Source organism: Leptosomus discolor, chromosome 2, assembly GCF_034619465.1.
Source record: "Leptosomus discolor isolate bLepDis1 chromosome 2, bLepDis1.hap2, whole genome shotgun sequence".
Taxonomy (NCBI): domain Eukaryota; kingdom Metazoa; phylum Chordata; class Aves; order Leptosomiformes; family Leptosomidae; genus Leptosomus; species Leptosomus discolor.
Window position 1 is genome coordinate 18788164 of NC_141392.1, and position 19840 is coordinate 18808003.

The window sequence follows — 19840 nt, forward strand, 5'->3', positions numbered from 1 at the left end:
TGGATTTTCAGGTTGGGAAGTTATCTAGAAGAGAAAAAAATACCTTCCAAGAATAATCACCTGAAGGGAAGAAAAAAAATCAAAATCTTGTTCACAAGTCTTAGAAGGAAAAAGTGAACATCTTGTCACTTGCAAGTAGGAGGAAATTTTGAAAACCCTCAAGGCAGATGCCTCTTAAGGGACGTGTAACCCATTTGATTTCGTGGCTTGTGCTCTCCAGTGGGTACATACTCAGTCAAGGTCACCTTTCTCTTCGTTAAGGAGTAGCTAGTGGCATTTACACACCTCTTCAAATAGTTTCCCTTCAAAAAGGCTTCAAAATACAGTCTCTTCCTTTGGATCTCTGCATTCAGTCGTATGTAATGTTTTTGCAACAAGGGGAAAAAGGAGGGAGAGGTACCAAGTCCTTTTACCTCCCAATATAGTGCAGAAAAAAACCTGCCTTTATAAATACAACATGGGTGCTGACTGGCTGGTGCCTGCTTATCCTAATGAGCTTAAAATCTTATTTGCAGTGAACATCTGTCAAGATAGAAGTGAGGTATACAAGTCCTCTTAATCCATTAGCTCTAAATCCAGCAGAGCTTTCACACTCCTTTTTTTGAATTGAAGAAGAAAACCTGAGTCGGAACGTACAATGGGACAGTGCACAACTTCAAGAGCGGATCCTGGGCAGTGAGCACATGAGATTTCGAGGCAAACAACAATGAAAACTGACAACAAAATAGATTGTGATGGAAAACTCCTGAGAAACGGGCCAGTCTGCAGTTCAGGATGAAACAGTGAGTTAGATTCTTCATTGTGTTTTCCCTAGTTCATCTGGATTTTTAATCAAAAGTAAAGCCAAAGACGAAGAAAGGATGGGCTGCACACCTTCCCACAGTGAGATTGCTAATACTATTGCAAGAAGTGGTCTTAAGGCTTTGAATAAACCCAAAAATGTTTTGCGTATTGAACCAGGAGATAAAGGAATCCCTCTGCTGGTTAAAGGTTCATCTTGCTACAATATTGATGAATTCCACCAATATGGGATCCAGAGAAAAGACTACCTGAGAGAAAAGGAGGATAAACTATCAGAGCAGGACAAAAATGATAATTTGCTGTTGTCTTCTGAGGCTCATTCAGATCCCCAGATTTCTGGGGAAGACAAGAAAATTGAGAGGACAGCCATAGATGCTGAAGCCATCATGTCTGAACTGATCGAGTCTCAAAAACACATCACTGAGGCCATACAGATCAGAAAGCAAAGCTCCTGTGAATCAGAAGCTTTTGTTTGGGATGACAAGAATGAAAGCAATGCAAAGCAAATCCCAAAGAAAGGCAAGAAGCAAAAAAATCCTAAGCTGGCAAAGCAAGGTCGACCTAGCAAAATTAAAGAAAAGTCCATTTTGGCCCCATGCGAGACAGAGGAAAAGGTAGATTTCCCAGAACTGCTTGTTAAGGCTCATCAGAGTGCATACGCCTACTTAAATCCCAGCCTCTCCAAGTATGAAACTATTCTTCACATGGCCAACCAGGCTACCCAAACTCAGCTCTTCCTACAGCAGATGGTAAGCTTTCTTGTGCTTCGCTTTGATGAAATCAACCAGCTCTTGGAAGAAATTGCCAATGATGGGGAAAGTCTTCTCAAAGCTGTAGGTGGGAATCTGGCATGGCCAGCAGAAAAAGGTGATTTGAAGGAGCACCCTGATCTTCTGCAACAACTGCTGCAGTACACAGTCAATAAAATGCAGTTGCTGAGCGGGACGCTGGCCTCCCTCACCTCCAATGCTCTGAAGGAGACATGCAGCTACCTGCAGTCTGCTGCATGCAACTTGGAAGGAAAACTGAAAGCAAAGCAAAGCTTTGATGAGCGCCTGCTACAGACGGTAAGGCTGCTTGAGGCCTCAACAGTGGGATCCTCTCAGTCCCACGGTGATGACAGGACTCTCTATTCTGAGGACAGTGGCATTGGCGTGGACAATGACTCCCTCAAAGAATTCGGTGCTCTCAGCCAGCATGGAGGACAAGCAAGCTGTGATTCCTGTGCACATGGACATCTGTCCCAAAAGCATGCCAGAACACTGGAGCACCTGCATGATAGGACAGTGTCACCAGGCACAGCTGCATCCCATGACTGTGCACTTGAAAGGCATTTTAAAGATATATTTTATTCATCCGTGCAGAACAGGGAAGCGACTTCTTGTCGGGGTGGAGCGCCAGAAGGCATTTCTACCATGCCCCAGTATGCAAGCTTGAGCAAAAGCCATTCCTATAACTCCTTCCAGTTTGACTCTACTCAGGAGGGTGAACATTTCAAAATCTGTGAATCAGCAGATTTTCCTTATGATGATGATGACGAAGGGAGCACCCTGGGGGAGGATGATGACAACACAAGTTTATCAGAAATGGGGAAGGATGCTCTGCCGAGGAGGCCCCTGTCTTCACCTGCGGTCACTGACAACACACAAAGACAGTCCATCAAGAGGACGGAGAATGCAGAGACAGAGGAGATTATTCTGAAGATGAAAGATGCCATCAGTGAAAAAATCAAGTTTGTCCCAGCTAAATCTGGGCGTAAAGAATGGATAGAGGATGAGAGCGGAAGAGCAGTCCTAACAACAAGGCCCAGTACAGCAATAGGCAGCCAGAAAACCTTCGGGAAACAACAACGGTCCAGGTCAGAGGAGTCCCTCAGAAGCCAGGCAGAGGACCCAACCCTCCTAGAGCTTCAGAGAACTCAAAAAGAGCTCAGCAAAAGGCTAGAAATGTTTTATGGAAAGAAGGATACAGATAACAACGCAGTGCCTTGGAAATCAAGGACATCACCTTATTTGCAGGATGAGCAAATTACATCTAGGTCCTCTAGCAAACTGAAAGGGTGCCTCTCAAAAAATTTCAGCATCCTGCCTAACCAGGATAAAGTCCCTTTGTTCATGGTTGACCAAAATCCTGCCCATCAGCTGGATGAAAAAAGAGGTAAGAAGCCTTTAAGAGCTACTGTGCCCACCCAGGAGACATCAGGAGGCAAAGAAAAGGAGCATCCTGGAGCACAAATGCTCAGTGGCAGCAGCTGTTCCCCCCGACAGTCTGTGAAAAAGCTTATTGAAACGTTCAGTCCTACTGACAATCTTGTAAAAGCTGCACCTTTAAGATCTTTAGGACCAATAAAGTGCATCAGAAAATTTGGACTTCCAGTCATCCCACCCACCATTCCCTTTCAGAGAGGCCTGGCACCTTTAAATCTTAAGCATCGTATTTCACCAGTAGAAGACGCAAACCCTTCAAACACCAATGGAGTTTCTTCTAGCTTTTCAAACACCTTTCCTCCTGCAGAATTAAGCAAGGACACGAAGGAAGAGAGTGATGAAGACATTGAGAACCTGCCACCACCACCACCTGAAATGTTAGTGGACACTTCTTTTGACTTATCTGAGCCTGAAGAAACTGTAAGAAGAGAAGGAAACTCTTCAGAAGATGCCAAAAAGCCCGCCAAAACAGAATATCATGCTACTAAGAGATCACAAGTTTCCCCAAAAATGAAAGCCTCCCTTCAGTCCATTGACTTATTGCCAAGTAAAAATATCAGTGGCCCTAGTGCAATCGCCAATAAAGGTCTAAGAAGTACTGGAACAGGAGACGAGAAACTGCAGAGGTACTCTCTGGAGCTGAACCCTACCAACGTGCACATCCCGAGCCAGGAGGAGATATTGGCAACCCAGAGAAAAGAGGCTGCGGATTTGTACAAGCAAACCCATAAAATTATTCCTCTTCAAAATCCCAGTGAGGTTTCAAAACCACACACCAACAGCTTAGATAGCAAAGGGCCTGATTCACCTGTGACTTCAGTGCAATACCAGAAGCACACTTCTCCCGATTCAGTCAGGAGAAACGAAAAAGGCTCAGCGTTTGCCAGGAGGGTCTCCCCAACAAGAACTCCTTTTTCTCCGCCAACTGAGAAACGGCTTTTCAGCCCCCCAACACACCACAGACACTCTCTGCAGGCTTTTAGCAACTCCCAACCGAGCTCACCCACCACGCAGAGGAAACCCAGTCCCCCCTCTAGCCCTAGGGTGCCCAGCCCATCCTTGCAGAAGAAGCTGCCCTCTCCGCCACCCCAGCGTAAACCACTCAGCCCTCCCACGGGGCACAAGCAAAGCTCGCCAACGCCACACCGTCCCCTGGGCTCCCCAGCCTACCGCCGAGACGCAAGCCCCCCTCCATTCCTCACCACCCCCTCCCCACCAACCTCCCCATCCCGCTCCTACAAGGGACTGAGAGCTGGGCTGGATGCTGGGGATGAGCACCAGCTCTCCTCCTCCAAGAGGGGCAGCAATGTCCGTTCGATATTTTGCCCAGCCACCTCTTCTTTATTCGAAGCCAGACCTCCAGTGATACTCAGCAAACCTGCTGCAGAGGTGACCAGCCAGCCTGAAGCTTCACCGCTTTCCCAAAAGAGCAGTCTGCTTTTCCGGCAGCCGGGAGACCGAACCAGAAAGCTGTCCCTGAGCGCTGCCAATCCTCAGCCGTTCGTGAGGAGAAGTTTCTCTGACCGCCGACCAGGGGTCCAGTTTCATCCTCCAGCTCCCATAACATCTGGCAGTGAACCTGCGCTTAACCAAGCAAGGTAAGAAACTTTCCACTTTAGGTCAAGAAAGCAGAAATGTAGCACTGTGTTTGCTTTCTAAACTCCTGATGGCAGTTTAATGTCGTTAAGAGATTTCCCAGAAAAGTGCGCTGTTCGTATGCAGAACAGTTGGCTGGGCAAAGATAACACTGTCGGCAGACTAGGGGATAGTTGTAGGTCGCTTCCAACTGAAATTCTGTTCTATTCTATTCTATTCTATTCTATTCTATTCTATTCTATTCTATTCTATTCTATTCTATTCGTCTTGCCCCGGATTTCAGTAGCCTACCAGTCTGAATAAAGGGAAGAGTTAACTTTCCATGGCTTGCTCAAGCCTTACACTTGCACATCTGCTGTAACAGGCACCCCAGGGAAAATTCAGTGTTGGTTTCATGGCACAGAACTCCCCTTATTTGCATGGGGGCTGAGCACATCCACATTCAATTCTTAAAAGCTCTGAAGTAACCCTCAGGTTATAAACATCTTTAAATAACTATGAGAAGGTAGGCTTGGACCAAGAGGAACGGTATTGTTCCTAACACCAGCCTCTAAGCCAGTAAACTGTTCAGCTGAAATCTGTGTTAGAACGTTTCAAATCAGCTGGCAAGGATGACGGACAGATAATGTGTGGGCAAGGATCTGTATGGATGTAATTATAGCCTGACATTTTGAGTTTCTCCTGTAGGCCTTCAGATCTAGATGGTGATTTCAAGTCTGATGGGTCCGCAGCCCAAGCCCAGTTTTCAAAGTGGAAAACCCTCCCATGGCTACTGGAGATTCATTGCTCTGAAAAAGTCAGTTTAAAGAAACTAAAGCACCGACACAGGCCAATTTCATGTTTGCAACCACTGGTGGCAATTTTTTTTAAATCTGGGCTTAGCTTTAAATTTTCTCTACCACTTAAAAAAAAAAAAAATATCAGAAAACCAGCCAGGAAACAGAAATGGGTGTTTGGGAATAGTCAACCATCAGTGTAACAGCCTGGAAGTAAAAAGCGTGTTATTCTAGTTTCTTACCATTTTAGGATGTTTAAGTCCATTAAGCTCTAAGCTATGCAAGAGGATTAAGACCCTTCTCAGGTAACCTTTTCTCATCTCCCACAGCATAGCTGAAATCACATGAATCATCTCCATGAGTAGGGATTGCAAGAAACCCTAACAGGAGATAAAATTGCACTTATAAGTTCACAAGCACTCAGTGCATTGCAAGTGCAGGGACAGTCATGGATACTGAAGTCAGATGTTCAGGCATTCCGTCCCCAAAGACAGAATAAGTACCAAGTTTCCCACACCGACAGTAGAGGAACATGCGAACAAAACATGCAAAAAACACAGGGAAAGGCAAAATGTTTTGCATTCCCAGTTCTAATATTGCATTATATTCTGACATTTGAAGATTTCCTAAAAGTCCTGTACATTGTTGCTGGGTTTTCTGTTGTTGTTATGTCCTGTGTGAAGTCAGCTTTGTCTACTCCAGTGCCTGCTAGCAGAAATACATTTTCAAAAGAGGCTTTATGTCAAACCTTGCAAGACAAAAGCCCTGGTAGTTTTATGGATCAATTTTTAAACCAGTCTATTATAAATTGTTAGCAAATTTATGCTTCAATGGCATGTATTATCTTTCTATTGTAGTCTGTCAGAGCATAGAGAGTAATACAAAAATCATCCCTTTTGTGAAAAAAATTATATAGCCCAGTGTTATGATATACAGCGTTTTTTGGAAGAACAAAATAAATATATCCTGAGCCAAATTCAGCTTACCATCATCAAAAGTAGTCCTACTGATTTAGTCCAAATATATATCAATATAAGCAAAAGGGAAATTTAGCCCGTTAATTACCACATGCACTGATTTAAGACGCAATACATTACTGTGTGTTTTCTTACACTTAAAATAAGCTGCCTGGAGTAAACTTTTACAGACCTTGCATTGAATGGCGTAATACAAATATCACAGCGAATGTGCCAACAGGCAGAGAAGGATCATTTTAGGAATCAGCACATGGCAAAAGCTCTGAGAGACCCTCATATCACTGCTGGTCATCTTCTCCTGTGAGGGCCGAAGCGGTTGCCACAGCTGTGGGCACCACGTCCCCAGGCACAGATGCTGACCCCTGCTCTTACAGCAGATGCCATAACTGATAAACCACCACACTCTGATCCATCTTTTCCTTCAGGTTCACTAAGCATCCAGGGCTTCCTCTGCTTTGCAAGTCATTCATCTGACAGAGGGAAATTTCAAAATGTCTCCCTAAACCAGATGTTATATACTTAAACCTCCTCATTCTGGCCACGTGTGCATCTGGACTCAAATTCACAAGCTATTCCCACCCAGCTGTCAGTCTCCTTTCCTTCATTCCTTCCCTTGCTCTACGTCTCCTCTCCAAATACAAAACAATGCCTTTTTTTTGTCTTCGTGGTGTTTTTGCGTATTATTAGCAACTTCAAGCACTAGTTGCATGACGGAGAGGAGACAAAGTGAAACCTGCAATAGCATCACTCTTTTATGGGTAAAATGTGTTGGAAATCAGTGAGTTAGTTTATCCCATGCTCCCAAACTCCAGGATATATCCCTCCACTTTTTCCATGACCAATTAAAACCAAAATCCATTTGCTGAGAAGCAAAGTGCTAAAGCTAATCTGGCAGGAGCTTGTACTAGCAACATGTTCCTCATCAGGCAGCTGAGTCCCCTCTCCCACCCACCCCATTTTGACAGAAACACCAAAAAAAAGAGGTGACTTCCATTTAATTTTGCTAGCTAGCATTACCAGGCATTAAATGTCAGTGCTATGTGCAGATTTCCGTGTCTCCTGCACACTCACTGCTCCTGTAGAAGGCAAAAAGCACTCCTTTCCCCAGCAAGGCTCCTGCCCATCACACGCTCTAAGGAACATCAGGACTTAAAACGTTGTTAGCCCTAACTAGGGCTGGAGCTCCAGCTTTTGTGTTTAGTCTTAGGGTACCTGGACAATAGTTTTGGTTTCAGTGCTCGAGTCAGTACAACTAGTTCCCTGTGGATGGATAGATCGAGCTGACTTTGCTGGTTTCTAAGCTTGGTCATTTGGCAGCAATCAGCAGTTACTGGCATCTTATCGAGGCATAACATGTACAATTGCTCTGCTCATAGAAATGCTGTTAATCTGTAATAGGATTTCTGTGTATGCAGTTAAACAAAATAATATTTCATGGAGACTGCTAATCTCCCAAGAGGCAGAGCAGAGATAGAAGATTAAATGCTATTGCCTTTAAGGTGTTGTTCAAGGAGGGCTTGAGAATGGATTGGGTTGACTGAATCGGTCCCAAAGCAAGTAGCCCAAGTGAGACCTTCTGCAGTTGGAGGATATTGCAGTCTGGATTCGTTTCATGACTGATTATGTATCACAAATCTCTTCATTCAGCTGTTCAAATCATTAAAGTCCTAGCAGTCAGAATAGGAACATAACAGCTTGTCTGTAGTTGAAAGCTAATTCAGTTTAGCTGTTTATGTACTTAAAGTACAGTAATGATTCCCAGATAACTCTGGAATATTTCCCCATGTTGAGCTTAAACCATTTTCATTAGTTACAGCAACACAGGACACATTTCAGCATGAAGGCCCATGACGTGAGATATTCATGACTAGCTACACTGCTATAATCAATCTTGATTCATAAAGTCCCTGTGCCCCTAGAGATTGCCAGTGCAACCTCAGGAACATCATTTACACTTTCTGTGTCTTGGCTCTCCTGTCTCCAGAGTGGCAGATTTATACCACCAGAATACCCATCCCACAGTCATGTTGGCATACTCAGAAATCACTGTGACCACACTAAGCAGAGCCGTAACAGAGGTAAGACCTTTCCTCCAGCAGAGTCTGGAACAAGAGTTTTTACTGAAATCTGTCTATCCACAAGTGAACCTAGATTGAGACTATCGCCTGTTACACATACAAAGTGTTTGCTTCCCAAGAGTTTTGGGAGGGGACAGTACAGTGCATTTGGCATCACAAGAATAAAATCTGGATGGTGCATATGAAGAGCACGCGTACAGGAGGAGAAAGGGAACGACCTAGTGTTGTGCAGCATTTGTGCTTCGTGAGTTAACGTGGTCTAATCAGCACTGTTTTAAAAAGTCACGGTTCGTTAGCCTCTTAACTTAAGCATCTTTCCTTCTGCAGCTTGGAGGAGAGCCCAAGAAAAGCAGGCGACTCTTGGAACAGCCCGTGCGTTCCGGAAATCAAAGAGTCCAACAGATCCACTTCCCACCCCGAGCTCTACATCGTGGGCCAGGGGCTGCAGAGGGACTGATAACAGAAGCACCCGCAAAGGCAGAGGCACGAGCAAGGCCAGAGGCCCCAGAGTGAGGAATCAGCCTTACCCAAGCCTCCAATAAGTGGCTTCATTTTTTCTCACAAGGAACGAATATGATGGCATTGCATCTAGGAACCCAAACTGGCCCTAACAATTTGAAAAAATATCAGCAGAGTGGTAGCCAGCTGCTTCTCCTTTGGATTCCATTTCATGGTTTAACTCAAAGCAAAAGAAACGCTTTGCAGCTGGGCAAGTCTGAGGCAAATTGGTTTGATAAAGACAGAATCTGTACGCAAGTCCTTTGTTTCACTGTTTAGATAAAGGAGTTCAAAAAATACCAGAAGTTATCATTATTTGACATGTTATTTATTCAGGAGGCATCACAGTTTCAGCTATGTAAAAAGTGGCTATTGTGACATTTCCGGGGGGGAGGTAAAATCTTGAACCAATTGAGTTTTGTTGCAAAAACATCAACAGCTTCAGCAAAGCCACAGCTTTTTGCACTGGGTGTTTATCAACGTGCAGAGAGAGAATAAGGTCAAAGACGAGTTAAAACAAAATAACCCCTTTTAAAGGAATAAAATTAGGGATCTCATTCCCTCAAAAAAGGCTTTGATCTTCTAAATCACCTTTGATTATCTTGTAATCGCATCACCTCTAGTTTCCAGGGTACAAGGCTTAATCCTGATTAAAGTAGTTTTGTAATAGCCCAATCAAACAACATTATAAATCCTGGGGCACCTAAGGACATGTATTTCTTTTTTTTTGTAAGAGAAGAGAATACTACCATAGAGAATACTCTTCTCCCCAAAACAGGTTTATATTCTCTCTGATTTATGCAGTTTGAAGGGATTTATTGTAATTTCACTGAAGAGTCTAGACAGATTCTTGTTAATAAAAACACAAATTATTTAGAGTCAATTATTCCTAGGCTTTTACAACAACCACTGGAATACAGTTTCAGAATTTCCTAGACCTTGCTCGCCTAACTGATTTATCGTGACAATTAAGATGCAATTTTTAATTAATGTCATTTTAATTAATTTGATGTGTTTTCATGTGCACATTTAGTACAGAACAAGATCCAGAAAAAAAAGCCATTTGTAGTCCTATTTTGATAGGAATTGTTTTAATTTTTCCTACAGTTTTCATGATGGTGATATCTGGGCACTTCACCTTCACACAGGATTTTTAACCCCTCCTGCCCATCTTCATGATGAGGGAACTGGAGGCTTATCTTATGCTGTACAAGGGACTCATTTGGATACTGAACTCCTGAGCTTTAGTCCAGTGCCTTATCACAACCATCTTTCCATAAGTTCAGTGCCATTTCACCCCACAGACACAAGGAAACCTTAATTGTTATGTTTAAGGTAGGGTGTTGACTATAAAGAAGTAACTCACACTGAATAGATGCTTTGGGTTGTCAGGGGTTTGTCAGCTTGAGGCATCAAAGCAGCCATACTCATAGTGAACAGCTAGACGTCAACAGATCCACCTTGTAATCACACAGGTGGATGCACCGTCCCCTATCAGGCTGGAAAATCACCAGAGAGATGCTGCAAAGATCATCAGCAGGGCAAACTCTGCAGACCAGTCTTCCCTCTCATCAGAAGTGGAGTTCTCTCCCAAACGCACAAAAATACAAATACATTTTTGCAAGCATTTTGGATTTGTCTGTTCTGCTGGCAGTAACCACCCAGAATAGAAACAAAGCAAAAACATGACGGCAGAAGAACAGCACTTTGCATGCCTAAGTGTAGCTTTGAAGATGAAAATGTAAGAGTGGGAGGACAGCTTCTGCTCAGCTACTACAATCGTTTCATCTCATTATGGTTTCATGCTGAAATTTCCCAGCATCCATGATGGGTGATAAGAGAAAGTATTTATTTATATCCCCCAAGCACCAAATTCTGTGGTGCAAGAGCTACAGCAGCACATGGAGCAACACTTCACTTCAGTGATCAAGCTGGAAACCCCCTCATATGTGTGCTAGCTGGACATGGAGTCAGCCAAAGCATCTTTCCCCAAAAACCAGGCTCCCTTGAAGATGTGGTACATGAGCTGGCATCCTACCACAGCATCTCTCGTAGCTTTGACTAAGGCCATGGTCTTCAGGAGGCTCATTACAAACACAATCCTGCCTAAACACTGCAGCTGCTGAGGGATTCTGATGCTGCCCTAGGGATGCTGCAGCAGACCGCGCAATGTGTTGAAGAAACAGCTTCTCCAGGAGTGATGTACAGGTTTGTAGCATGAACTCATGACTACATATAGCTAACAGATTCTCTTCGGTACGGTTAATGTACAGGACTCTGGCAAATAAAGTGTTTACCTTCAATGTATATTGCAAGCATGAGATTAAGAGTAACTACAGTACGCAGGAAATGATAGTTTGGCTAACCACGTTTTTAAAAAAATCCTTCTTTTTTTTTTATGGTACAGGGGTTTTGGACAACACTTCCATTGTTCATGAATACAACATTTATGGAATACAATTGTTTTATAAGACCATACTCAACTTTAAGATTTATTTTTTATTGATGTAAATAAATCAGAGTTTTTATATGCATGGTATGAGTTTGATCTCTGACATTCTGTACGCAACCAGCTTAAGTCTTAGCCCAATGTTACACTGTTGATTCCTTCCTTAATGCACTAACTCATTCCTTATGCTATAAAAAGTCCTTGCTTCCTTCTTCCCCACCCCAGCACAAGCTTGTCTTGTTTTGTGTTTTATAGGCACATCAATTAATTTAACTTGCATTTTCATTAAGCAAATATATCTTTTTTTTAGGCTACAAGATCCAGCCTGGACACTGGCAGACCAGAGCATAGGTCATCTGTGATTCCACCCCTACCCTGCCCTGATTTAATCTTGAGCTACCTGGCAATTTTGTACTCAGTTCAGTAGAGCTTCTAAGTACACCCCCAGCTCACTCGAGCATGGGGTAGCTCCTAAGGGTCCTAAGGGTTAAAATCAGAGTGTGCCTGCTGCAGTGGAGTCCCACTGCAGAGGGGCTGAGCACAGAGTGAAGCAGTATCAGTTTTCCAGCCAGGGCTTCCTAGCTCTGAAAACAAGCAGCTAACAGCTCCATGCTGCACTTTACCTGCAGACCTTGAACAAGCTGACAGGTGCCCTTGCTTCCAATGACACTGCTCAAATCTCAAACCTTTAAGGGACTTGTCATTTCATACCCTCAGCATCTGAAGATTACTAGAACACCAAAGCACTAGAAACACTCCAGTTGCTTTATTTGACTTCAAGAACTACCTCAGATACTAGCAATATGGTTGAGAATACTATGCAGGTTATCAATAAAACCAGCGTATTACAGTGTTTGCACTGCCGCACCTCCTAACATCCAAGGCATTTCATAATCATTTATGAAGTTTTATCATTAAAAGGAATATTCTGAGAAGCCATCCCCTTTGCTATAGGAAGGAAAGAAATCACAGCACAAAATAACCTGTTCTTACTGTCATGTCTCATCAGTAAGGAACTGCCAACATCTCCTGAAGATAAATCCTACATTAGCAAATCGTTAATCCTTCCACATCAAATATACTCAGTGCCATCATGACTACAGCAAACTGAGATTTTGATCTTCCTGGGCAAGATCCTAAAGGTTTCATAACACTTGCAGTATGGATTGGGGGCTCACTTACATGTTGTCCTCAGGTAAAGGTGAAGTTTAATACAAACTCGCAAATGTATATTGAATCATCTGAAAACTGGGGGCAAAGATCTCAAGTTTGCATTTCTTGCCCACTGCCCTTTTCAGATGAATAATAAAAACATTACTGTCAAAAAAAAGATGTGCAGATAAAGACAGTAAATACTCAGCGGGACAAGGTGATCCAGACCCAGGACCACATTATCCCTCTGATCCCATTTCCGTTCATCTCACATATGCCTGACCTGCATCTATCCTGTTCCACCACTGCTAGCACAAAATTATCTACAGCCCTCACCACCCCTAATTGCTCTCCACTTTACTGATCTGAGTTTCAAAATCTGGCCTCTTGCCTCTCCTCATCATATTCTTTTCTCTTTCTTTACTAATTTGCAACTCTGTGATTGCGTTAAGTAACCCTGTGAGGATTTCTGAAGTCAGGCTGAACAGAATACACCCTTTATCAAGGTTATTTTAAAGGAGAAAGGGGCGATAAGCCTATCTTACTCTCTTTGAATCCCTCCTGCTTTAATAAAGTTTTCCCTGAGGAATGAGGTGATTATATAGCAATTAAAGAGAAACCAAAAGATTTCAATGTTGTAGACTGCCCTTAATTTATTATTACTGCTACTGAACCATTGGGTCTTTAGTATATGAATGAACCAAAGCTGAAGTCTAAGGATGCTGACAAAGACCTGTCCTTCCTCAGAGCAGTAACTGTATAGCTGTGAACAAAGCTTCTCAGGCATTCCAGCAAACACGCAAAGACATGTAGCAAGGCTGAGATGACTCTACAGAAATAAGAAATTCACTAGCTGCTTGGCTTTTAAATGTGACTCTAAGAAATCAGTCTAATGGGGCAGTTTCCATCTTGCAGCCTTACCCCTCTTATAACTAATATCAGTTTAGTATCTTTTACATCCAAACTGGAAATTAAACCTGCCAGTACAATAAAATAGCTTTATTTTTTAAATTTTTTAAATGCTTATCTCCGCTTTGAAACTTTGTGTGTCTCTGCTTGTAAATATAGTTAATGTGGACAATCAGAGCACAAGGCAATGCACCTTTGTGGACTTTTTTGAATATTGAGGGTTTTATCAATAACCTGATATCCATGCAGATCCTTTCATCTTTATATTTCAGAGAAAACACATGCATATGCATACATGCATTAATTATCATAAGAGACCTGACATACAAGTAGGTTTCCATAGCAGAGTTTCTCATGTGGATAAGCTAAGGAACAGCAAACACTGCTGACACATAGTGCTCAGCAGCTGAGCAGCTAGTAAGACACAGGACTCCTGGTAAGCAGTTACCTAATTCTGAGTCAGACAAATTTCATGTCAGTCCACATAGCATATTAACAACAGCCGGTAACAGGATATCTCTAAGATGCAAAATAAAGAAATAATCTACACAACACCATGGACAATTAAAATAAAACAAAAAAAAAAAAAAACAAAAAACAATACTGCATACTTCATGCTTCAGAACTGTTTATCCTACCAATAGCCAAGAGAGGGAGAAAACATGTACTGCATCTCTGAGCTCTGCCAGCCCGGGCAAGTCAACAGTTTCCCATTTCCAGCCCCACAGAGTTCCTTTGACAGCCAAACAGCTAAATTAAGCTTTTCCATAGAAAAAAAAGCCACGAGGAACACCACAGCACGAGGAGTGCAGTAGGCATTTAGATTCTCAGTGTGTTCCCAGTTTCCCTTGGCTGACCAACGGCTCTGCAGCCTGTCTGCTCCCAACACACGACGAAGCTTCTTGTAACCTCTTCAGAGGTTGTTTACAAACCAGCAAAACTAGAGAAGTACTTCTTCAAGTAGTGTACTAACAACTTCAAGTCTCCTTTGATAGGTTTAATTTAGACTCCTTGAAGCAAAAAAGAGACTAGGACTGGTGTGAGTTTCTTTATTCTTCGGATGGTGCTTCCCAGGGGGCTGATACGCTCCAGAAGTACAAAGCCATAGCACTGGGGCTGACTACCTCCCACCCACCCGTTTGGGGATGACAAGCCAGTCCTGCAAAAAGGCAAGCAGAAAGCTAACAATGGATCCGATTATCTCAAGTGTTCCTTTCCTCCTACTTTTGCATAAAACTGAGCCAAGAGCCAAGCTATATCTAAATTCAGTTTTGTAAACCAAGCACCAATACTGCAAAGCATCACACGGAGGACCATGCATCATCCACGTTTCTTTATTACCGTGTTTGAAGACTAAGAAATTAAAAAGCAATGACTTTAAGGAGAGAAAAAATTGCCACCCTTTGAACAGTGGGTGTGCAGGTAGGCATAAAGTTTCACTGCCTTTACTGTGGTGTATTAAAAAGATCTGAGAGAATATTGGGGCGGGGAAGGGGTAAACAGGCAGTTTATTTCCCTAATTTTGTCTCCAAGGAAAACCCAGACACATTCACTTGCTGGTGATGGCAACCCTATAAGCTCTTCCCTGCGACATGCTACCCTGCCTGGGCTTTACTAGGCCAGGTTAGATCCATAGCTAAGCAACCCCACATGGACACATAAGAAAGATTTTTTCCTTCAGAAAGCCTAATTAGCATATCACACATTCATTTTCTTCTGTAACATCAGAAACTAGCAACCATGCAGACTTCCCTGTCAAAATGTTACAGTTTGCACTGGGCTGTGAAGAGTTTTTCCCTAAGTCAGAGGAATAATGGCAGCTACAAATTAAAAAGTAAGTTTAAAAGGTTCAAACTATTACAAAATGAAACCATTAAATAATTTCTTAAGAGGCAGCATTGTCAACGATCACACAGTCCAAGAGTCAGAGCCGAACCTAGAAGTGCTTGTTCCAGCTAGGGATACATTACACTGGCAAGTGCTGGCCCACGGCAATAAATTATCACATAGCTCTGGGCTGAATGGCACCCAAGCTGGAGTATAAATAGATTTGAGAAACCCTTCTCACCTGTTGTTGGCCTCACGGTCAACTCATCCTTCTGTAAACAAGTTACAAACAACAGTATTTGACTGCTTTCCTGGGTAAATGTACATCTATATATATGTGCCTTCTCAAAAGCAGTACATCTTTTCCCAGTGAAATACATTTCCTCTTCTTACATATAAAATTGTGATTGAAGACAGCTATGAGCCAGAAATGACTCAGATTGCAAATGTGCAAAGATTTGGGATTTGGGCCAAGTTTTCTTTGTTCAGGTCTACTGTGAGCACAGAATCCATCTAATTAGAAAACTTTATCCTGTGCAGAACCTTTTGGGTAGATTGTTCCCCAAACATGTAAATAAATGGCACCACTGTAATGCCAAATAATAATAGCAGTAGGAGATTGCACAAAGCAGCCATGGCAAAAGAGGAAGAGGAGGAAGAGAACCAGTGAGGAAAGGACATGGTGGGACAGATTTATTCCTTATTGGAATTGCACTGAGGAAGATTTTAGGCCAACACTTACTGGGACAAGAGCAATCTGTAAGTCTGAAAAAAGCAGCTTCCTACAGGTGTGAAATGTGAACTACTATCAGCCATGGGCAGGACCAGAAGCGAAGCACGCTGTTGCCATTACCTTCAAATGGCGTATTAATCGCAGGATCACTGGAGAATGAAACAGCAGCTCCTGCCAGCAGCTGCCAGACTGCCCAGTGAGGCCCCACAGCTGCAGAGGTCCCGCCTGCAAGGGCACCTACCAGAGCCATTGGGCTGATTTAGTTGAAGGGTGGTGGTTCCCTGGGGAGTCAGGAGCAAGTTTTGTTTGTGCTGGGTGATACTGAAAATAAAAACTGCCAAAATAATACGGCAGTCAAAGCAAAGAGATTCTAGTACTGGCACAATTATATCCATATGAAAGTCATCTTATTAGTATGGCAAATTTCCCTTCTTGAAATAACAAGTACTATTATTCAAATATTTGCACTGACAGAAATGTGTCAACACTGACCAGTTTTACAGACTAATATATTAGATACATTGGCAGTATATACAGTGAAGGACTATTGTGTAGAGGAAGCGTCTCCATGCACAGACGTGTGTGTATAGATGTGCATGTGTGCGTAGAGGAAGCTGGAGCAGCAGCAGCAGAGTCACAAGGGACAGGAAATCTCAGGCTGTGCCTGAGAGCCTGGGCGTAACTGCAGTGCCAACCACTGGGCACCTACATCCTTTCCAGGACCCAGCAGCTGGTAGTGACAGACCTGCATGTCCTGCAGCCTTCACCACTGTCTCCAAAGGGGACAGAGTTCTTACTTTCTGCTCTGGAATGCAGCAGAGGTGAAAGATGCTAAGGGGCTGTGAAAATAGCGCAGCCTTCATTTAACCAGGGCACAGTTATTAGCACAGAGAGAGGCTTTATAAACCTCTTTACTACTGCCAATTGCATTCAAAAACTGTTGGGATAAGGATACACAGGAGCAGTTTGTTGGCCAAAGTTACTGGATATCTTCAGCTAAAGATACCAAGGCAGAGTGGAGGCATAAACGTTCAGGTCAACTCTAATTTTAACTCAAGTGGTTTTCTCACCTCTGCCTGTATCAAAGGCAGTATCACAGTATCAGGATTCAGTGTCAGCTGTCAGAGATTTGGTAGCAGTGCAACCGCTTTTATTCCCATCATCACTATTTAACAAGGATGAAAATAGCCACCTCAGCGCAGCCCCCCTCCCTCCATTTGGGAGAGAGACTTCAGCAGCTGCTTCCCAAGCCCACCTTTAACCTCGGCAAGGGCAAGCATCCCCTTATTAAACTCCATGACACAGCTCCATCTCTGCAAAAGCAGCTCCCTTCAGGTGCATTCTTTAATCCTCTGCTCCACTTCTCACGGCAGCAGCACCACCACGAGGCTGCATTGACATTATTTACAACAGGAGCCTTCAGCCTCCGCACTGTACTTCGGGTTCATCCTTCCTTCCTTGTCCTTCCTCTCTGGCCACCCTCCCGACTTACCATTCATTTGTCCGTACCATCCCTATTGCCGTTGTAGTCTTGGTGCTGCCAAGTTTGTACATTTACATTCCCACAGGGGTTTGCGGTTGCATTTCCACAGGGAGATTCAGGGTCCAGCTAACCCCTTTGCACTCTGAAGAGCAGACAAGCCATGCCACCAGGCACGTGCTTTGGCTCTTGGCGAGAAGAAAACTCCCATTTGAGGAAATGGTGAATTTGCAGACTGAATTCAGAGGGCAGAGCACCAGCCTCTCTGCTCATACAGCTTCAGAGCTCTGAGGCCCCCTTGCACAGGGAGATGGCACAAGACCGGTCTCTACTCTGTAGAGGAACATGAGGTTTCTTCACTCCTTTATGGTAGAAGCCACGTTACCTTTTATCCCCCACCTTCCCTTGATGGCAACAAGTCTTACTTTCAGCAAGCAGGGGGAACTATCTGTGACAGACAGGGTCTATCTTGGGGCTCTAGCAGGATGTGGGGTAATACATAAATACGGGTAATAAAATTATAACTAAAATAAGTTAGAAAAATTAAATATTTAATTTTTTACCAGTGCTGGAAGAAGGTCCAACGCTGCTCTGCCTGTTTGCATCATCCAAAAACTTTAGTAGCTTCTTAATAACCTCTGAGATGTGCCCCTGTGCAAACACGTGGCAAGACAGCTCACCTGAGCTGAATTAACCCCTACCCATTAACCCCTCTCCTTGTCACTGCAGACAGTCACCTTGTCAGCTAAACTTGATCTGGCTGCGGTAGGAGTGCCCCTCTCATGAGGAAACTGTCTCAGCTGGAGAGTTAAAAGAATAAAGCACCTAGACAGAAAATAGGTACCAGCAGGCAATGCTTTATTCTCACCGACTATGGGGAACAGTGTACATGAAAGCACCACTCAAGGCCAACAGAGAGTTAAAAACCAGTTATACGGGTTACTTTTCAAACATACTTTGCAAGTGCTACAACTGAATGCATAAACACAGGCATAAAAACAGGCTCTGGGAGGCCTCATATGACATGCACAAAAGCTTTTTTTCTCCCAAGTGCAGAAACTTCCCCTCACATTGCCTAAACACAGCCAAAGAGAAAGTAAAACCAGAGTTTTTATTCAGCCCAGCAAAAGCAACCTGTGCAGAGCAGCATTTATGGGGCTCCAGAGGGAGAGATCTGCAGAGGAGGGAAACAGCAAGAACAACTTGAGGTAAAGAAAGCAAAACTAGGAGGTCCTCTAGAGATGCCAACCACTAAAAAACCCAAATATGCCTGTTAAAATAGATGTCAGGCAGTAGCAAACTGCAGGTGCTTAAGGAAGTGACGTAGTTCAAGATCTGCTATTTAAAACTCAGCCACCCTCTAACGTTCTGCAGTGTCTCACCCGTAGCATTTGGGCACACATGCATACCCTGTGGAGCACTGCCATGCCTGCAAAACAACTACATGCTACCAGGCTGTTATTCCTGTTTCTGGTAAGCTGTTTGTTAGAAAAAATTCTCAAGATGCTAACTCCAAAATGCTGTAGTAGCAGGTCTGCAGGATCCACCAGGCTCTGCAGGATTCCCACAAGCCACCCGTGTTTCAGAGCCAGGTCCCTGGCCTAGATCACATGCCAAAACTTCACAGAGATGAGCTCCTGAGTGCTCCCTGCTACCAAAAGCTGGGAATTAAAAACAAAAAACAGCAGCAAAAAAACCCCAAACTTTTTTTGAAGAGCCTACTAACTAATTTCACTGCTTTAGTACTGTACCAAAAAGAAAAAGAGATTCCTTGAGAGGTGACCCAATGCAACAATTGTATCTGGCGAGTTGGAGTCCTGTGTAGCTTTAGACATACCAAATAGTGCAGCAAATAAACATAAGACCCCTGGGATGGGCAGATCTCCCCGGAGTATTCTTTGGCCTCCCAGCTTCACACAAGGTCCTTGTATATGTCAAGAACCTGTCAAGGCTCTTTTAACCTTCTCTGGGCCCAGTGTGTTTCATGCTGTTATTGCCCTATTTTTTTTCTTCTCCCCAAAACTTCCATTTTTCTTTTTTTCAGAACTCTGCCAGTATGTTGTGGATTATATGAACACAAATCAAGCTTCTCTGTTTCCATACCTGACTATAGAGATGCGCCAACATCTGCTGCTTTCAGTCCTTCCTCTCATCTCTCGTCATTGCTCCCCTTGTGCTTCCAAACCTTGGTATGGTGAAGGACTGGCACATCCCTTCCTCACTCTGTTTGCTGAATCTCAGGTTCAGAAGTGCTTTATTGCTCTGCATATAAGGCAAACCCTTCACTTCTCAAAAGGCGGGAAAAGAAATATTTAGAAAATGTATGTATTTTAAAAAACTATGCCTTGTCCCATGAT

The 19840-nt window shown here is 43.4% G+C and overlaps 1 protein-coding gene across 1 annotated transcript; it reads left to right on the forward strand.

Moving 5' to 3' along the window:
* Positions 1-860: 860 nt before the first annotated feature.
* On the forward strand, positions 861-8892 carry PCARE (photoreceptor cilium actin regulator). The gene is made up of 3 exons (XM_086460368.1): positions 861-1293; positions 1408-4606; positions 8763-8892. Exons 1-3 carry the CDS (start codon positions 861-863, stop codon positions 8890-8892), a joined length of 3762 nt encoding a protein of 1253 aa, XP_086316494.1.
* The last annotated feature ends 10948 nt before the right edge of the window (positions 8893-19840 follow it).